Here is a 20389-nt window from a genome sequence, read left to right on the forward strand (position 1 = left end):
GTCTGAATGGCCTGCCAACTTAGGATGAGTCAGCGGGCCATGAGGTGGCCCTGAAAGAGAAGTCAATTCCAAGCCTCCTCCAGAGGGACTGAGAGGGCCAGACCATGGAGGTGACCATCCTGCTGTCCTTAGCCCTCGAGGGTCGGACCCCAACAGCAAATTTTGGGCACTATGGTTAAGGAGGACGTTGCTAAGAATGCCCAAAGGAGGCGGTCACAATGGGGAAGGGCTCGGAGTGAAGTGAAGGCCTGGGATTGATGACCAGCTGAGGAGGAAAGACTCCGAGGCACAGGGCGGCCATGTCTGAAGGACTGCCCACCAGGAATGGCCTCAGGGACCCCCAAAGTGTCTCCTCCAGCTCCACATTCTGCCATCACTCCCTCGCCTTCCTCTCCTTGGCACACCACCTGGCAGTAAAGTGCACATCAGGAAACAAAGGAAGCAGCTCTTGACCTGCCACAGAAGCCACCCGCTAGTGGCTGCTGGGGCCCTAATCCTGACCAGCAGAACAGATTACATAAGGACACGAGGAGACTGAGGGGCAGGTGCAGTCCCTGGTCTCCCTCCTCTTCCCTCCCGCCTCCCACTTATTTCATTCCCAATTCCCAAGCAACATCTGGTCTTACCCGACCGAGATTTACAGCTCCTTCCAATGAGGTATGGTTCACAGCTGTCAGGGCTTTCAGAGAACTAGCCCACCCCAAATGGCACAGTCTCCTTTAACCCTTTACCAGCTTTGTGGGTTTCACATTTAGGCGTGTCCTTAACATTGACCAATGATGTGGGGAGACTGGGAGCCACTGCAAGCCTAGAGTCCGGCAGGGATGGCAGCCAAGAGACATGGCAGCAAGGACTCTCCCCTGCTCGTCCTGCCCGACCTAAGATGTAGCACATCTCAGCAGCCAAGAGCTGAGGTCATCAGACTGGGGCTCCATTAAATGGGAGCAACGAGAAGCTAGGAAGATGCTGAGAGAAACAATTGCACAGAAGCCTTTGTGGGTGGCTCTGCTTCCCCTCTTTCCCTCTCATTTTCCTTTGTGGACATGCTCTGTGCCCTCCGTAACCTGGTGCCCGGCCTTCTGGGAGCACCTCCTCTGGCTATATCTCTGCCTCTGTTCCCCTCTTTGCTTTATGTGTTTCTCTTTCTGATTCTACTTTCCATTTCTGCCTTCTCCCAACCACCTCTCTGTCTCTTGTCTCTGTCTCTCCCTCCTTATCTCTGTCTCTGTCTCTCTCTCTCTCTCTCTCTCTCTCTCTCTCTCTCTCTCTCTCTCTCTGTCTCTCTCTCTGTCTCTCTCTGTCTCTGTCTCTCTCCTCTTTCTCTCTCTCTCTCTCTGTCTCTCTCTGTCTCTGTCTCTCTCTCTCTCTCTCTCTCTCTTTCTCTCCTCTCTCTGACTCTCTCTCTCTGTCTCTGTCTCTGTCTCTGTCTCTCTGTCTCTCTGTCTCTCTCTTTCTCTCTCTCTCTCTCTCTCTCTCTCTCTCTCTCTCTCTCTCTCTCTCTCTCTCTCTCTCTCCCTCCCTCCCTCCTTCCCTCTCTCTCTCTCTCTCCCTCCCTCCCTCCCTCTCTTTCTCTGTCTTCTGTCTCCTTATCTCTCTTTCCCACGTCTCTGCTTCTCTCTTTTTCCCTTTCCTTTTTATCCCCCTTCCTTAATTGATTTTAAGTTGAAATACATGAGATTATAAAGAAATGGTGAGAATGACAGGGAAAGGTAATGCAGAATGTTGGAGGGAATGTGGGAAAACCAGGACACTGATACATTGTTGGTGGAACTGTAAATACATCCAGCCATTCTGGAGAGCAATTTGGAACTATGCTCAAAAAGTTATCAAACTGTGCATACCCTTTAACCCAGTTGCTACTGGGTTTGTATCCCAAAGAGATCTTAAAGAAGGGAAAGGGACCCACATGTGCAAGATTGTTTGTGGCAGCCCTCTTTGTGGTGGGCAGAAATGGGAAACTACATGGATGCCCATCAATTGGAGATTGGCTGAATAAATTGTGGTCTATGAATAATATGGAATATTATTGTTCTATAAGAAATGACCAGCAGGATGATTTCAGAAAGGCCTGGAGAGACTCACATGAACTGATGCTGAGTGAGATGAGCAGGACCAGGAGATCATTATATACTTCAACAATACTACTACATGAGGATCAATTCTGATGGGCGTGGACATCTTCAACATTGAGATGAACCAAATCAGTTCCAATGGAGCAGTGATGAACTGAACCAGCTATGCCCAGTGAAAGAACTCTGGGAGATGACTATGAACCTCTACATAGAATTCCCAATCCCTCTGATTTTGTCCGCCTGCATTTTGGATTTCCTTCACAGGCTAATTGTGCGCTGTTTCAGAGTCCGATTCTTTTTGTTCAGCAAAACAACTGTTTGATCATGTATATATATATATATATATATATATATATATTTGATATTTAATTTATACTCTAACATTTGACATGTATTGGTTGACCTGCCATCGGGGGGGAAGAGGAGAGATTGGAACAAAGGGTTTGGCAACTGTCAATGTTGTAAAATTATCCATGCAAATATCTGGTAAATAAAAACTATTCATAAAAAAAATAAAAATAAGAAAAGAAATGATGGACTTGCTGCAAGTCAAAGCACGGGCTCTTTTTTCTTTTCTTTCTTCCCTCTTTTTCTTTTTTTTTTTCTTTGTCTTTGGGGAAAATGGCTAATGAGGGAGTTTGTTGTATATGACTTTATGGTTTTGTAGTGGATTCTGTTTTTCTTGTCTTCACAGTGAATAGGGAAGTTGAGGAAACAGAATTTGGAACTGAATATAACATTTAAAAAACAAATTGATTATATATCATGTTCATTAAATGCTATTTTGTATTTCATTTCCTTGGCTTGGAAATCAGATGGAGAATCACTGGCTTTCTACTTATGTGGTTCTCCACTTTTTTCTCTTTAATGTCATCAAACCTCCTTTTTTAAAAGTTCTTCAAGGAAAGAGAGAATTTGGAACTGAATATAAAATTTAAAAAACAAACATTCCATATCCTGTTCATCAAATACTGTTTTATATTTCATTTCCTTAGCTTGGAAATCAGATGGAGAATACTGACTTTCTATTTGTGTGGTCCTCCATGTTTTTCTCTCTTTAAAAAGTTCCTCAAGTCTTGTCCTAGAACTTCCCACAGGTGCCATACTCTGGGAGAAGTAAAGCCCTGGGGACACGCTCCTTTATCTACAGGAGGGCAGCCTTGTCCTGCTTGGCCCCAACTTGAAGGGAGACACAGATAGGCAGACTTGGGCTCCAGAGAAGAGGCGGTCTGTCGTTCCAAGAGGAGGGGCCTCCCTCCTGAGGCTGAGGGCCTCCCTCCTGGGAGAAGCTCTTCCTCTGATCATTGTGAACAGGAGGATTCTCCTTCCATGTGGGCCGGACCGGACCACTGCCTCGAGCGCCCGCCCACCTCACAGGGGCCAGCACTAGGAGGCTCAGTTGGCTCTCGGCCATCTGCCGGGCGGCCCTTTGGTGCCATTCTGAGGCGTACGCTCTCTCTCCCTGCAGTCAATGGCCTACATGATCAGCGGGAATATGGACATGGACGTCTCCGAGTTCCATCTGGAAGCGGCCATCAGCAAGATTTTTGCTTCTGTGAGTATGTCTGCTTGTGATGTCACCGTGCTGTGCCTCCAGCTTTGTGGGGGTCATGGGGGCCATGAGGGAAATAGAAGTATGGTGGTCCCCACTGTCCACTGGTGGTCAGTCTACATGCCGAGTACCCTGAAGGGTGAGTGTGGCCTGGCTCCTTACAGGGAGTGTCCAAGCCAGAGCGGCCGCAGACCCAGGGCCAGGGAAGGAGCTCCTGCTGGGCTGATCTGGCCTGCCAGGGGAGACGCAGGCCAATGGGTCATAGGGAGGCTGAGAGGAAGGGAGCCTCTACTCAAGAGAAAGCTCTTATTCTCTCACAAGGGCAACTGGATTTCCAGGAAGTCTGAGGACCTCAGTTCAAATCCTGGATCTGCCTCTAATTGCCTCAATGACCTTGAGCAGATAATTTCATTTCCTCCTGTCCTCGTGTTCTTCATTCAAAAGATGAGAGGGTTGGACCTGGGCTTGGGGATGGCAGCCGTCTCAGGTGGGCTCAGCTGGTGTTTAAGGGCCGACTGCCCCTCAGTCCTGGTCTACAGACTTAGGGATGAGGCCTCCCGGCCCCCACCCAGACAGCACGGCTGGTGAGGGGGGACCGGCCAGCGCCTTTTTCTAAAAGGGTTCAAGCTGGAAGCGAGTCAGGGCTTAGCAGCGTCACAGGATGGAGCCCCAGGGTGCAGGGATGGGCATGGGAAAGGGCTGGGGCTTCCCCTGCCACCCTTAGCAGCAGTGGGGGACCCCCCTGACAGCAATCTGATTTCTTTTTTTTTGCTAAGGAGGCCTGCCTGGGAAGTGGACTGATGGAGTGCATTCAGATCCTCGGAGGAATAGGGCTACATGAAGGTAAAGCTCGGAAGCCCGCCAGCGGAGCCGATGGCCATGGAGGAGGGTTTCCCTTGGTTTTACCATTCATACACTCGTGCACACACTCATTCACACACTTGTGTGCTCAGTGCACATGTGTGCATACACTCGGGCACATATGCACACCCATGCACACAAATACGCGCACACACACACACACACACACACACACACACACACAAACCACATTTTCAATCCGCTGTCCATCTCTGCTCACCAGCCCTCACAAGACAAGGGGGGTCAGATTACACATCTGTTGGGGGGGTACTTGCTGGTGGTGCATCCGTGTGCATCGGTGCCATGTGCACAAGGTGACATCATGGAGCCTTCAAGGTGAGCTCCCTCCCAGGGCAGCCCTGGGGACCGAGTGCTGAGGGCCCGGGGTGGCTGGGCAGGGAAGCCAGAGATCTCCAAAGCCCTGGGCACAGCCAGCCTGGAGCAGAGCAGGCTCAGGGGAGCAGGAACACCCCGGCTTTGTCCTGCTTGGCTCCCCAAGGGCAGATTCAGGAGAGGGGAGTTGCAAAGAAGCCATAAAAGGAAAATCTCTCCCAATAACAGCCCTAGGAAAGGGGATTGGGCTGCTTTGGGGGGCTCCCCCTTGCTGCTTCCAATCAGAGGGTCCCTGATGGCAGTTATGGAGGGATGACTTGTTAATGGATCAAACTTGAGGGTCTCTGAAGCCCCCCTAGGAGACACTGGGATCCTGCTGTGCAATAAATCAAAGCTCCTCAGAGCTTCCCAGCAGGATAAGGATGGAGGGAGGCTGCCCTGGCTGGGAGCCCTGTGGATGGGGGAGGGGGGCTCATGCTTCCTACAAGGGAGTGACTGGTCGGGGCCCAGATACCCCACGTCAAGGGGAGAGCGAGAATCGGGGTCCGCTGGAAAGCAGAGAAGGCCCAAAAGGAAGCAAAACTGGGGATCCTCGAGAAGGGGGGGTTCCCAAGGCAGAGCAAGGCCTCGGGTGCCGAGACAGTGAGTTCTTCAGCCCTCAGCTCAGCTCCCTGGGAAGCTCTGTCCATCTGCCTCCCGGCTGGAATGAGGAGAGGCTAGAGCCTCAGAGAGCAGGAAAGGGGCTCCCGGGCTCCGGGCCTGAAGCTTGCTGCCCAGATCAGCCTCCCCGCCTCCCCGGGGTCCTGCTGTTGCCTCCTTCCGCATGGGAACTAGGAAATGGGGCCAGGAGTCTGGCAGCGGAGGGAGCTGGAGCCCCGGCAGGGTCCCCAACCCTCATCCAGCGGAGAAGGGCGAACAGAGGCGCTCCCCCTCCCTCTGCTCCCCAGCTCGGGCCTTCCAGCGCAGGCGGCTGAGGGAACAGGCAGGGCTCAGGCAAGGGAGGACGAGGTCCACACCCCCCCCCCGCGTCCCTCCTCCTGCACCTCTCCACAGCTCGGCCGCCCCCTGCGGCTTCCCCAGCGAGCAGAGGGGCTCAGACAGGCAGGGCAGCTTCCTCCCAGACCCCTCTCTTCCCGCAGAAAGCCGGATTAGAGCGGATCATGAGGGACCTGCGGATCTTCCGCATCCTTGAGGGTACCAATGACATCCTCCGCATCTTCGTAGCTTTGGCAGGTCTGCAGGTAACGGGGCCCTTGGCCCGCCCCTTTCATCGGGGTGCAAAACCCTTGGCGGGAACGCCCCTCCCTGAAAAGCTTTTGTGGTGATCACCCCTCCCCTGTCCTGAAGAACTCTTGGGGTGACTACCTCTCCCCCTCCCCTGCAAAACTCCTGACGGGGAATGTCCCCCCCCCCATGCAGATCAATGCCAGTTCTGGAGCCAGTTCTTATGCCCTGAGGTCAGTGACCAGCCCAGTGCCACCAGCAGGAGGTCATGGCCTCAGGGCCAGAGGTTGCCATTCCTGGGGCTGCTGGGAGGTGTCAGGGCACAGCCTGCTCCCGGGTGGGTGGGGGAACCCTGGGCTTGTGATCCTTGGGCTTGTGATCCCTGGGCCTGTCACATGGGCACAGACAGCTCCTAGAGCTGCTCCCGCTCAGGCTTCTACAGAAACACAAAAGGATTATGGTCAGCCATTCACTTAAACTCCAGCAGCATGGAGGGTGCCAGGCTTTGGGCTGAATCCTGGGAAACCCCAGCCCCTCCTGGAGTGTCCAAGGGAAGCTGCTGAAAATGTCTGCCCCAAAGCCCCAATCCGTGGGATGGCCGGAGGCCGCATTCAGAGTTTGAGCTCCCCTCCTGTTTTCATCACATCCATAGCACGCGGGATCCCAACTGCAGGAGCTTCAGCACACTTTGGAAGACCCGTTGAACAATACTGCCATCCTTTTCACTGAACTTGGCCTCAGAGCAAAGCGGTGAGCCTGGCAGGGCTGGCACTGGTTGCCTGGCAGAATTGGCACTGGTTGCCTGGCAGGGCTGGCACTGGTTGCCTGGCAGAATTGGCACTGGTTGCCTGTGGGGCTGGCACTGGTTGACTGGTAGAGATGGCACTGGTTGCCTGGCAGGGCTGGTGCTGTTTTGCTGCTGTCTCTCACCCACTCCCACACATCTGGCAGCTGGGTCTGGCAGGGAAGGGTAAAGGAGCCCCCCTCAGGTTTTCAGGGATCAGAGCCCACGTGTCAGACCCTACCAGCCGAGGGCAGAAATGAGAGAAAATGCGGGTCTCTGCTTAGGAAGGGCATTAGGCCTTTTAATTCATGTTCTTTTGGTTTTGTTTTTGTTTTTTGAGGCTGGGGTTAAGTGACTTGCCCAGGGTCCCACAGCTAGGAAGTGTTAAGTGTCTGAGACCAGATTTGAACTCCGGTCCTCCTGAATTCAAGGCTGGTGCTCTCTCCACTGCGCCCCCTAGCTACCCCAATGCATGTTCTATAGGACAGGAAATGTTACTTAAGCACTTTAAAAACAACTGATCCTCATGGGTGGCTGCCATCTGCTCATAGTGTTTTTCCATACCATTAAGAATGATCAGACCTGAGACAGCTGGGTGGCGCAGTGGATAGAGCACCAGCCCCGAAGTCAGGAGGACCAGAGTTCAAATCTGGTCTCAGACACTTAATACTGCCTATCTGTTCGACTCTGAGCAAGTCATTTAACCCCATTTGCCTCAGGGGAAAAAAAATTACTGGACCTAGGGGGAAGGCAAAAGAAATGTAATCCAGAGTCCTGCCTGTGTGTGGTTTACAATCCAGTGGAAAATTTGCTCCAATTCATGAAACATTTCTTAAGCCCCAATTATGTTCAATGTGTAGCTGTCAGTCACAGTTTTGTAGTCCTAGAGTCCCCAGTCTTGTCAGACAAATGTAGTAGAAGTTTTGCATCCAAGAGATTTGTAGCATCTGCCTTGGGATAATGGGCAGGAATCAGCACACAGTTCTGGGGCAGATTAACCAGGCTTTTCCATTAAAAAAAAAAAAAAAAAAAACTTATGGTAATTATAAATTACTAATCTCTATTTAGTAATAAAATAAATTAATGAACAATTTATAAGATTTAGAGACATGTGAATCCCTTTTTAGCTAAACTTCCATTAAAATTAGTTCTTAATATTACTCTGGTTTTCTATATTTTGCTTCAAGAAGAAGCTTGGTGTTTGTTTCATCCAAGTTGGGGTGCAGTCCCCCAGACGTAGTTGTGGTTCGGGCCCTTTAAAGAGCAATGGATCGTATGTGTCACCAACTCTAGTCGAGGGTGCACAGCTTCCTCACGCTCAGCAAGGAGTCTTTAAGGAATGGGAGCACTCCTTTCTCCATTCTTCCCTTCCACAGTGGGATATCAAGGAAAAGTCATGGTCCCAGGTCTCTAGTATGGATTTATCCTGCTTTCGAGGCTCTGGACTTCTTCCTCTGGGTCTCGCCCCCATCACAGCTCTGTTTCATTATCACAGGCAATCCCAGGAAGAGACCTATTTATTTTTATTAATTTATTTTAAATAATAGATTTTTATTTTCAAAATCCGCACAAAGATAGTTTTCCACATTGAGCCTTGCATAGCCTTGTATTCCAAATGTTCTCCTTCCCTTCCGCCCCCTCCCGGAGATGGCAAGTAATCCAATAGATGTTCAATATGTGCAATTCTTCTTTATATATTCCCACAATTCTCTTGCTGTACAAGAAAAATCTGATCCAAAAGGGAAAAAATTGAGAAAGAAAACAAAAAAGCAGGCAACCAACCACAAAAAGGTGAAAATCACCCTTTCCAGCCCACTTCGGGTCAGTTCAGGCCTTATTTTGACCCTCAAGAGTGGGTCCTTTGGAAACCCTCAGGCCCAAGATGAGACATTAGGAAGCTGCTCTGCTATAGGAGATCCTAAGAGCTGAGCTGCTCCTGAGAAGCTTCGAGCAGGCCTTAACTTACTTAATTTATTCGGATGACCTGTGACAAGAGCCCGTCCCAGCTGATTTAACTCTTGTTCACTTCTTGCAGCATCATAGGGATACCGACGGGCATTTCTCTGGATGGTGTGGTCAATGGGCATCTGGTAGACACCGCGAGCCTGGTAAAGTTTTTTTTCACCACGAGGCAGCTTCTGAACAAGATTAGGACCTTCCCACACAGACTAGGAAAGCCCCAGGGACTCTCCTGATGATCGGAGGCTCCCTCCACTGCATCTCCCTTTCCTGCCCCCAAATCTATCATGAATGGAAAAGCAAAGTCATCCCCTGAGCCCTTCTAAGCTTTCCCCATGCTGTAGATGGGGAGGGGGGTGGGTTCAAGAGCCATCGGCCATCCCCTCTAAAACACGGTCCCCTTATTTGGCTCTTCTCCAATCCATTCTCTTCAACATCCATGCTCACATTTTGGAGGCCATGCCTAGGGGCTTGGAAGGAGCTTCTCAGAGGAGGAGAGGGCTGGGCCAGGCCAGTCCATGTTGCCTCAGTGACCCCTCAGGGCCAGGTCACTTATCCAGGGTCACGAGGCTCCCACCTAAGGCCTACTCAGTGTTTCCTCCTAGCACAAAGACAGAACTGAGCAAATGAGCCATAAAGTCTTACCCCTTGGCACTGGCCTGAGCTCGCTGGGAAGTCAGTGGCAGTGTGGGTGATGCCCTGTGTCATCAAGCTGTCCGAATTCTCATCAGAGACTGTGTAGGGAATCAGAAAAGCTTACTGAATAGGAGCTGCCTGGTAAGGTGGGCAGGGGTTCCAGGAGAGCCAATAGGATGGTGCCCCTAGGATGCCAAGGTGGACAATGTCTCAGGACGACAAAGGTGGTCGATGACCCTCTAGTAAGGCGGAGAGGGCTGAGGTAGCTGAGGCCCCCAGAGTGCCCCAGGAGGCTGAGCTGTTCAGGGGCCTGGGAGGACTTGATGGTCCTTACAGGAAAAGCCAAGATGGACGATAGATGAGCCATGATAAACGCCAAGCTCTTCCCCAGCTGGTTCCTCTTGGTCCTGGGAGAAAGCCGCCCCTCAGCGGCAGTCGTCTTAGAGAACTGTCCCTGCCCACCCACTTCCTTCCCTTTCCTCCCATGTAGGTGACAAAGTGCGTGGACCTGCTCTCCGAGGTCGTGGAGCACCTGCTTTTAAAATTTGGCACCGAAGTCATCCGTACGTCCCCTCACGTTCGCCCCCTGCATTTCTAACCCTTGTTCCAGGGCCTGCTTGGGCTCTGGAAAGTCTTGAAATTTCAGGAAAAATTTCTGAAACAAAAAGAGGAAAATAATCATAAAACATTTGCTGCCCCTTCTCCACATCCCCTTTAGTTGCCAGGGCTCCTATGGGGAGCCCTTCCAAGCTTTTCAAACCTGCAGGGGTGGAGAGGAAGAGGAAGAGAAGAAGAAAGGAGAGGAAGTGGGAGGAGGAGAAGGGGGAGGGGGAGAAAATGAGGGAAGAAAAGGGAGGAAGAGAGGGAGGGGGAGAAAAGAAAAAGGAGGGTAGAAGAGGGAGGGAGAGAGGATGAAGGAGAAAACGAGGGGAAAAGAGGGAGAGGGAGAAGAGAATAAGGAGGGGAGAAAATAGAGGGAGAGATGGAGGGGGAGAAGAGAACAAGGGGAGAAAAGGGAGGAAGAAGGGAGAGAGGGAAGGGGAGAAGAGGGAGAGAGGAAGAGGGAGAAGAGAACCAGGGGAGAAGAGGGAGGAGGCAAGAAGGAGGAGGGAGAAGAGAAGGAAGAGGGATAGTGGGAGGGAAGAGAAAAGAGAGAGAGGTGGGGGCTGGGCCCACTTTTCTCTCAGTGACCCACCGAAGCCCCCCTTGTTCCGTTCCAGACCAGCAGTTTCACCTGAAGAGAATAGCGGACACTGCCATCGACATCTACTCCATGGGGGTCGTGCTTTCCAGGTACTTAGGGGGGAGGCAGAGACCAGCCCCTGAGTATCCACTGCAAGGGCCCTCATGTACACATGTATGTTCACGAACAGACACACATGTGCCTGTGAGCACACACGTGTACCTCTCACATGTAATATGTGTATGCTGCTGCTTCTCCCTGACATTGCACACACACCTGCCATTGCACACACATGTGAGGGCATGGAAGGGACAAGTGGGAGGAGTCCTGGGGCTTCCCTCATCCCCCTCCCTTTGCTGAGCATCTTTCATGGATTCCTTCTTTGGGGAGGTGGCTGAGACACGCTTGGGGCAGGGGGCTCCCCAGAGCCAGAGGCCCCGCCCTGCCAGCTCAGCTGTGATCACGGCCAGATCCAGGTGGGCGTGCAGCCCCACCAAGGTAAGCGCGTGGAGGCGGGAGATGGGACACTGCACCCAGAAAACAGCTGGGAGGGAGTGCGAGAGCACCAGCCAGAAAGAGGCCGGAGCACAGGGCCAGTGTTCATGCTGTAGGAAATGGGTGGCTGGGCCAGATGCGGGCCTAAATCAAATCGGATGCTAAGGAGGAACACGTGGAAATGCTGTGCTTGGGCCCACAAGTCCGAGGTGGAGAACGTGGCCCGACAGCACCATTCATCAGCAAAAGGAGGACTCCAGTGATCCGGAACCCTCCAGGATGAAGAATGCTGCAGCTGCCGCCAATCTGGGAAGGCCACGTTCCAGTCCCAAAGGGAGGGAGCCAGCGTGAAAGCCAGAAGGGATCCTGAGGAGAGCTGCTGGCTGGGGACCCTCGTTTTCTGAGCATCAGCTGAAGGAAGGGGCAGCAGCTAGCCTGGATGAGACCCCAGCAGGGACTTTCTTCCAGAATAGGAAAGATAGTCACATGGAAAAGGAGCAGTAGAATCAATGGGTGGAAATCACCAGGAGGGAGCTTTGGATCAGCTGGCAGAGATACCTCATGAAATGGGCCGCCTCCTTAGGGAGTGAGCTTCCCAGCGCTGGAGGTCCCCAAGCAGAAGCCACAAGACTGTATCATGGTGCCCTGTGCAGGCAATCCCCTCCAGTATTGGCTGGACTAGACATATTAGAAAGTCCCTTACCACTCTGGGATTTGCCCAAACTGTGGGCATCAATCAAGCAGAAACCAGGGGCTAAAGTGGAGATCAGGGGCTAAAGTGGAGATCAGGGGCTAAAGTGGACATCAGGGGCTTAGCCCGAGGCTGGCATTCTTTGTCTCATACCTCATCTGAAAATGAGGTCACGGCCCCCATCTGAGTTTCCCAGCAGAGCCAGGTCCAGGAGGACTAGGGAACCAGAGATGACTGGGGTTCAACCCCCTGACAAGCTGAGGAGGCTGGAAGACTCCCCCAAGGCATCCAGCAATGGGCCTCCCTGGGGATCCTTCCCAGAACAAACCATCCCCGCAATGGGAGCAGCGGAGCCTGCCGGGCCCTCAGTCCCCATCTTTCAGCTTGGACAGGCTCTGGGCACTGATGGCATATGGGGCAGAAGCAGCTGCACCAGTTTTATCTGAAAACCCGACTCCTGCCACTGGAAATCTGACCCTTCCCCCACACAATGATTTCCCTGGTGGGAATGAGAATTTTCGGAGGTATTCCGACCAGCATAAGACCCAAATGAATGGTATTGAGGAGAAGTTTCTCTTTGAGCACTAAATGAACTGGGAGAACCTCAAAGAAGGCCATCTCTAAGAGGCTTTGGGGAGAATGTAGACAAGAACCCTCCAGGCCCAGAAGGATCTGTGAAGGGGTGCCCCAGAGAGCACAGCAGGCAGGGGAACCAAACTCTCCCTTTCAGAAAGATCGTCACATTAGCTGCTTTTGGAAGGGGAGGGGGGGCAAAGACTGAACTCACTGTCTCAGCACTAAACAACAACTCCAGCCTCCATCACCTTCTGTTTCCTCCTGCTAGAATGTGAACTCTTGGAGGTCTCCCTTTGTACCCAGAAAGCACTGGGGTGCCTTTTTATTTATCATAATTATCTGAGAACTTCCAGTCTCACTCCTGGCCAGGACTGAGCTGTCTTTTGGTTCCTTTATCGGTGTGCACATCTCTGCTGTAGTCACAGAAGGCACATTGGTGATCGAAGGCCTGAATTTCGCCATCATTGAGAGCAATGGGTCCACTGAGTCAATGGGAGTTTCCTCCTCCATGTCTCTCCTGAGCTGTTGACTGGTATCTCACCTTCCATTATGGAATCCTTTCATACTATTGAGCTTTAGAAGCCAGAGACACGGTTATGGAAGATGAATTTGTGCTTTCAAACAGCTTGCGTAAGGCTTGTGCTAACACAGGAGAATTAGTGAGCAGAGTCGGAGCCTCAGTGAAAGTATTCAAGGATATCTGGGCTCCGAGGAGGGGTCCTACATCATAGAATCGTCCATAATGACCAGCACTGCCTGCATGTAATTGTTCCACTCTCCGGCCTAGCCCTCTCCACTTCTCCATGAGAAGAACACAAGCAGCAAAGGCTCTGTCGAAAAACTTGACAATTGCAAACTCTTAATTTGTTCCCTTCAACCCACCTTTCCTCCACTCACACTCAAGATGGAAAAGCAGCTCTCCATCAGGCTGGGCTGGGCTGATGCTCACTTTGATGGGCTGTGATGGTCTGCAAGGGACACTGGGCTGTCCCGGCTCCCAGAGGGAAGCCTGTGGCAGCTCAGTAGTCTAACCAAGGGGAAGGAGCTCTCCACTCAGTGGCCTGTGGGAAGAAGCCCAAGGGAGGCCCAGAAGGGTGGAACTCAAGGTGCAGAACCAGCCCTCCTAACTGGATCTTGGTCCCTCTGTTCCTTCCAGGGCAACCCATTCGCTGAACCACAACCTCCCTTCGGCCATCCACGAGAAGCTGCTGTGTGAGACCTGGTGCTATACGGTAGGGCCCCATCTCTTGCCCCAATCCCACCCACTGTCCTTTTGTCTCTCCCTTCATGGGATGGGGTTCAAGTTCCTCTGCAAAATAACCCAGGCTCCCATGATTCCAAAGAGCAGGATTCAGATGAGATGCAGCTCCTCTGGGAGCACTTTTGAGGTCCCTCCTGGGCTCTCTGGTACTAAGGGATACAGTGACAAAAAGGAGATGGTCCCTCTCTCAAAAGGCTTCCATCCAACCACAGGAGACAACCTTGCATATAAAACTACAGATGAATGGAAATGGAGTTCAAGAGAACCAAATACAAAGTAACTTAGGAGAAAATACAAAGTAACTTAGAAGGAGGAAATACAAACTTAGAAGGAGGAAATACAAGATAACTTAGAAGGAGGAAATACAAACTTAGAAGGAGGAAATACAAGATAACTTAGAAGGAGGAAATACATACTTAGAAGGAAGAAATACAAAGTAACCTAGAAGGAGGAAATACAAAGTAACCTAGAAGGAGGAAATACAAAGTAACTTAGAAGAAGGAAATGCAAAGTAATTTGGAAGGAGAAAATACAAAGTAACTTGGGAGGAAGAAATGAGGGGGAGAGGGAGAATTAAAATGGCAGTGTCTGCTGCATGGAAAACAGCACTCTGAGAGCAGTTGGGGGAATGCTTAACAAATACAGGAAATTACATGCAAGCTAGAGGATGCACACTTGTGGCTTTCCAAGCCAGTACTCGGCTTGCAGAGATTCCGTCACACTCCGGAGTGGGGCAGATGCCCTGGGCTCTGTGTGGAGCAGATAGTTTCGCTGAGTTCTGGGAGGGGGGGGTCATGTCCAGGGAGGCTGGAAATGTTGCTTGGGGAAGTGGGGTAGTTTTCTATACACTGCTCTGAACCAGGAGGTCAGAGTCCCCTGCCAGGAGGGATTTAAGTTCTGAGGTACCTTCCCAAAGGAGAAGTGGGTATGTGTGTAGACCCTTGTTTATTGAAATGGTGGCTTGATTAACAGGCCATGTAAGCAGTTCAGATGCTGTGTGCTCAGAGGATGGGGGAGACGTTTCTTTCTGTCATTTAGGCCTTTGAACGTGTTCGATGGAATCTCAAGGCAGTGAAAGCTTCAAGTTGGAACAACTACTACAAGAACATGAGGTCTATCTCTAATGAAGTTGTGAAAAATGGAGGAGTTGTATATTCTCGCCCTATGGGCTTCTGAAAAAAAAAAGGCTTCATCTCCTGGAAAAAATTGGAGCCTGGCCCTCACCCCAAAGAGTGGTTTATTTATAAAGAAACTAGAAAAATAATAAAATTATAGTTTCTTACTTAGCCCATTGGCTGTTGGAAATTGAAGCTCAAAATGTGGCCTGCTGTGCTCAAATCTTGGGCTTTCTGGATGTTCTGGCTCAACAAACCCCTACACTTGGAAAGCACTGTGGTAGGTGCTAAGAAATGCTTTGGAGGAGCTGAAAATGATTTTCCCCCTAAGCAGGTTTTCCTTTGTGAACATCAGAATTTGACTTGGAGCTGAATTTCAAAAACAAAAGATAGCCCTCAGCTCCCAGGCAAGCATTCTGGCTGGCAAAGCATTCAACATAGGGCAGATTCTATTTAACCCAACCAAAAATACAAAGGATTCCACACCCAGACAGAGTCCAGAACGCTCCTACCCATCTGATTGTCCCACTAACACTGATATTTTTAAATGGTTAACAGAACTTAAATCTTACTCTGAGGTTGAGGTCCCCCTAAAAAGGGAACTCATGGCTACTAGAGATTATCAACCTCTGTTGAGTCCCAGCTCTCAGGGACCTATGGAATTGCCCAGATTTCAAGTACTAGAACAGAGTGCCGCCATTCCCTCCCCCGACCCCAAATCATAAAGGAGAAAAGCCCTTCGGCCCACTTGAAAGTCAGATCCTCCCCTTGACCTGCACGGTTGGTTCCAGTGAAGGACACGGGAGAATTTATTCCTCCTTGTCCCAATTCTGTATTATGTTTCATCTTGGTTCCAATTTCCACTTAGTCTCTCCAGTCCAGAGCTTCCCCTTTCCAGTCTCTCCAGTCCAGAGCTTCCCCTTTCCTGCCTCCCACATAGATAAGCCCCCAGGTGTCACTGCAGTCTCCCATTCCCCAGTCTTCTGCTCCTAAGGGTATTGCTCTAGGGTGATAGCGGTGCCATGGGGGCCAGGAGAGGCCAGTCATTTGGGGCTGGCTTAGTCCCTGCTTCTGCCACTGGGACTTCAGGCAGCGGGAGATGTGGCTCTGAATTTACCTCTACCATTCACTACCTATGAGGCCATGAGCACACAACATCATGAAGCTCCCTGAACCTGTTTCCTTATCTGAAAATAGATTGTCCTCTCAGGTCCTTCCTGTACATAACTACTCTCTGCCTCAGTTTCTTCATCTGTAAAGTGGAGGTGGAGCTCTTAGCCCACCTGTAATGTCTTTAAGTTTATGGAAATGATCTCTGCTGCTCCTCCTAGCTCCAGATCAGTTGATCTCGGCCACAGGACCTCTCTTATCCTCAGTTTTCTTATCCATAAAGTGGGGGTGAGGATAAAGATTAAATGGCCTCTCCATCCCTTTTGGCTCTCTCAGTGTCCTCTCTATCAGTATGATGGGACCAAGCCTGAAGCATCTCTCCTTTGCTGCTTTGAGACTGTGATCCAGACGAATTCAGCTCCTTCAGGCCCCTCTTACAGGATTCCAGAGACCACTGAGTCATCTCTGGCTCCTTTTGTTCCATGGCCAACAAAGAACCCCGCATGACTCTGCCCTGAAAATAAAAGTGCCTTCTCCAGAGGCCGAGGGATAGAGGGGCCCCACGGAAGCTGCTGAAGCCTTGTTTGTCCCTCCTGATCAGCAGGTTCTCTTTTGTCCAGGAGAACTGAGAGCTCTTTGAGGGCCCCTGAGGATGCAGACACTGGGGCCCTGTGAGGGATGCACCATGCCCATGATGCCCCTGCACACTGAGCTATTCTCTGAGAAATCCAAGCTGTGGATGGTGGCAGGGGGACAGATTATGGGCTCAGTTTAAACGGAAAGATGAATTTCCAAAGGACAGATTGTTAACCCAGTCCTTTCTGCATGGCAGGGAAGCCACTTCTGGACCTTCAAGGGACTGGACCTCTACCCATGGCAGTCCTTTCTCCGTTTGTTCATTCATTCAGCATTAACTTGGTGCAAGGCCCTATGCAAGGCTACCACAAATAATGAAAACTGCACAGATTTGGGGGGTGATTCAAGGTCTTAAAAGTGCTTCCTTATGACTCCACTGTGTATTCTCTCTATTCTCTGGAGAAAAATAGTAAGACTCATCAAGACCAAGTGACTTTGCCCATGGTCACACAACTGCAAAGTAGAGCAAGACTAGAACCCAGTTCTCTTGACTCTCCTATCTCACAATTCCACCCATTTTAAGGGTGTTGAAAATGATAATGTCAGTAAACATTTATTAAGCCCCTATTACATGCTGGGCAATATTCTTAGAGGGATATAAAAAGAGGAAAAAGACAGTCCTGCCCTCAAGAAGCTCCAAATCTAATGGAAAAGACAACATACACTTAAATATATACAAAGCAAATTATGGACAGGAAAAATAATTAATTCCTTGTTATGGGCCAGAACTCTGAACTTAACACAAAGGATTCTCACAAGGTACTAAGTCTGTGGAAATGATAGAGACAATAGTTATCTTATTTAGCATGGTTCAGTATGATTGATTTAATTCTACAAGGAGATGCATGGGCCAGAACTTGAGACAAGATACTGAGTGGAATTGAAGAGACGTGGTTAAATCTAGTTTAGCACTGATTTAATCCAACAACAAATAATGGTTTCCTAGTGATATAATGATTAGTTTGTACTCAGTGTGTAGCATAGAAGATAGAAGCCTCAGCCAGGGAGATTCAGAGATTCAGAGACAAATGGACAGAAGGTGGGGGGCTGAAGGCTGGAGCACAACCCTTGGACTCAAACAGATTCATCCCATCTCACACCACCTTGGTGGCAGGCTCTCCTCCTTCATTTCTCCACTGAAATCAAGACTCCGGAAGACACCCAGAAAACTACCCCAGCCCCAAGTGAAGGAGATGGGACTTTGAAGGAAACAATAAAGGATTTGGACTTTAACCCCTGGCTGCATTTATAGTGATTACTGAACTGAAATGAAGGCTGCTCCCAGAAACTCCAAGGAAACCAAAAATAATATAATTTTGAGAGAACACTGTATTTCCTATAGAAAAGAGAGTTTTAGTTGGAATTTAAAGGAAGCAAGGGAGGTCAGTATTTGGAGAGGAGGGGAAATATTCCAGGCATAGGGGCTGGCCAGAGAGAATGTCCAGAGTTCAGAGGTGAGGGGGTCTTGTGTGAGAAATAGGTTGGGATCCCAAGGTCAAGGAGGATATGGAAGAAGTGAGGTATAAGAAGACTGGAAAGGAAGAAGATGTGAGGCAGGTTATGAGAGGACATTTTGTATTTGATCTTGGAGATCAGAGGGAACCCCTGAGATTGTTAAGCAAGAGTAAGACATAATCAGACCTATGCTATAGGAAAAGCACCTTAGGAGCTGAATGAAGGCTGGATTGGAAGAGGGAGAGACTTGGATCAGACAGCCTCCTCCCCCAGTGCAACAATCTAGGCATGAGCCAATGAGAGGTTGCACCGGGTGGCTGCAGTCAAAGGGAGAGGAAGGGGCCACTGGAGAGATGGTGCAAGACCGAAAATTACATGAAATCAAGGCAAGTTGCTAAAGAAGGGAAACTGACAAGTAATGCTGCAGAAGGGAAAAGAAATGCTGCAAAGGGGAAACTAACAAGAAATAACTACAGAAGGGAAACTGACAAGAAATGCTGCAAAGGGGAAACTGACAAGAAATGCTGCAGAGGGGAAACTGACAAATGCTGCAGAGGGGAAACTGACAAGATATTATTGCATAGGTGAAATTGATAGGCTTGGACCCAAAGGTTGAGCCATGTAAAACATTTTCATATTAGTCATTTCATACAAGAAGACTCCAAGAAAAACATAAGAAAGAAAATGAAAAATAGTGTGAGGGATATAGAAGACCCTTATCCAAGATGATTACTCAGAGACACTCAATAGAAGGCAGAAAAGTTGTTTATTGAAAACCTCCGGAGGATGAACCGTCCCATCTCGAGATAAAAAAGAGAAAGCTCAAGGTAGGAGGGCTAAAGAAGCAGTAAAGATGCATAGCTTTTATACAAGAAAGTACATCATAAGTAAGAAAGCATTGAGAAGGGGAAGGGGAGGCATCTAATTGGTTGTTGCTATTTGGAGAGATTGGAATGGAAGGTTTCTCTTACAAAGGATTATATCATAAATTGGGGAACATTGAGAAATATGTGCCCTCTCCCCTAACTGAATATTAGACATGGGTGCCAACAGACCTTCAAAATTTAGATTATTAAGCTAACAGCATTCAACTAATAGTCTAAATATTGATAACATTAAATAGTAATAAATGTCATCATTTCAGATCAAGTAAATATATCTAAAGTTTAAGTAAATATTGGCTAACACAACATACTTATGCAGGTCACAGAGACATAGAAATAATGAATAATAAAATACAGAAAAAGAATTTAAATATTCCTGTAAGTTCTTCACCTTATCTCTGCATTCCCCACAATAGCATTCTTCAATCTGGGTACAAACAGCATCAGTTCTTTCTCTGGAGATGATCAGCATTTTTCATCAGTCCTTTTGGGTCATATTGTTGAGAATAATTAAATCATTCACAGTTCACCATACAATATTGCTATTACTGTGTACAATATGCTCCTGGTTCTGCTGACTTCACTTTCCATCAGCGTAACATTCTGTCACCTCTCAATTGTAATCCTTCTCTGGGAGGAGGTTTTTTTTTTTTCTGTATAATCTTTTCCTCTGTGAGCAGGTTTCTTGGGAGGCTTCTGGAACCTTCCTCTCCAAAAGTGTGGGATTTGCTGGACTTGCAAATCCTTGGGACGTCTTCTCTTTGAGTCAATCCAGACTGCTGTCCCAACTCAATGTCCCAGTCTAGACTGCTCTTCAGACTCAATGTTGCCTTCTTTTATCCTAGCAGAGAATGGGTTTGTGAGAACTCCTACAGCCAATGAACTTGCTCCTTTTAAAGGTGTAAACCCCTTTAAAGTGTAAACTCCTTTTCAGAAGTCTAAAGGTGTAAACTCCTTTTAAAGTGTGTGAATTCTGAGCTAGAGAATTGTTTAGACAACCTGAATTAGCACCTTGTAATCCTAACACATCAGTTCATGTTATGTCTTTCCAGGTTTTTCTGAAACCATTCCGCTTGTTATTTCTTATTGCACAATGATATTTCATTGCAAAAATTTACCACAACTTATTCAGCCATTCCTCAAATGATGGCCATGCCCTCAATTTCCAATTCTTAGTTACCACAAAAAGAGTAGCTAGAGATATTTTTGTTTAAGTAGTTCCTTTCCTCTTTTGGGGGGAAGGGTGTATTTAGAATATAGACCCGGCAGTGCTATTGTTGGATCAAAAGATATACATAGTTTTAAAGCCCTTTGGACATTTGTTCCAAACTGTTCTTCAGGATGATTGGATCAGTTCACAATTGTACCAACAGTGCTTTAGTGTCTCAGTTTTCCATGTCTCCTCCAACATTTATCATTTTCCATTTTTGTCACATTAGAAAACCTAATAGGCATGAGGGAATACTGCAGAGTTGTTTTAATTTCCATTTTTTCTAATTAATAGTGATTTAGACCATTTTTTCATATAACTACACATAGTTTTGGATTTCTTTGTCTGAAAA

The 20389-nt window shown here is 48.9% G+C and overlaps 1 protein-coding gene across 1 annotated transcript in view; it reads left to right on the top strand.

Annotated features, from left to right (window-relative positions):
• The window catches only part of LOC141560108 (very long-chain specific acyl-CoA dehydrogenase, mitochondrial-like), a 31977-nt gene extending 17064 nt beyond the window's left edge, over positions 1-14913 (top strand). The window contains exons 15-23 of the mRNA XM_074297802.1: positions 3541-3714; positions 4456-4467; positions 5958-6059; positions 6695-6792; positions 8862-8934; positions 9912-9984; positions 10642-10714; positions 13523-13598; positions 14666-14913. Coding sequence (XP_074153903.1) covers positions 3541-3714; positions 4456-4467; positions 5958-6059; positions 6695-6792; positions 8862-8934; positions 9912-9984; positions 10642-10714; positions 13523-13598; positions 14666-14803 — 819 coding nt within the window. The 3' untranslated portion in view covers positions 14804-14913. The remainder of the gene's footprint in view (positions 1-3540; positions 3715-4455; positions 4468-5957; positions 6060-6694; positions 6793-8861; positions 8935-9911; positions 9985-10641; positions 10715-13522; positions 13599-14665) is intronic.
• Positions 14914-20389: the final 5476 nt, after the last annotated feature.

Source organism: Sminthopsis crassicaudata, chromosome 3 (genome assembly GCF_048593235.1).
Source record: "Sminthopsis crassicaudata isolate SCR6 chromosome 3, ASM4859323v1, whole genome shotgun sequence".
NCBI classification, from domain to species: Eukaryota; Metazoa; Chordata; class Mammalia; order Dasyuromorphia; family Dasyuridae; genus Sminthopsis; species Sminthopsis crassicaudata.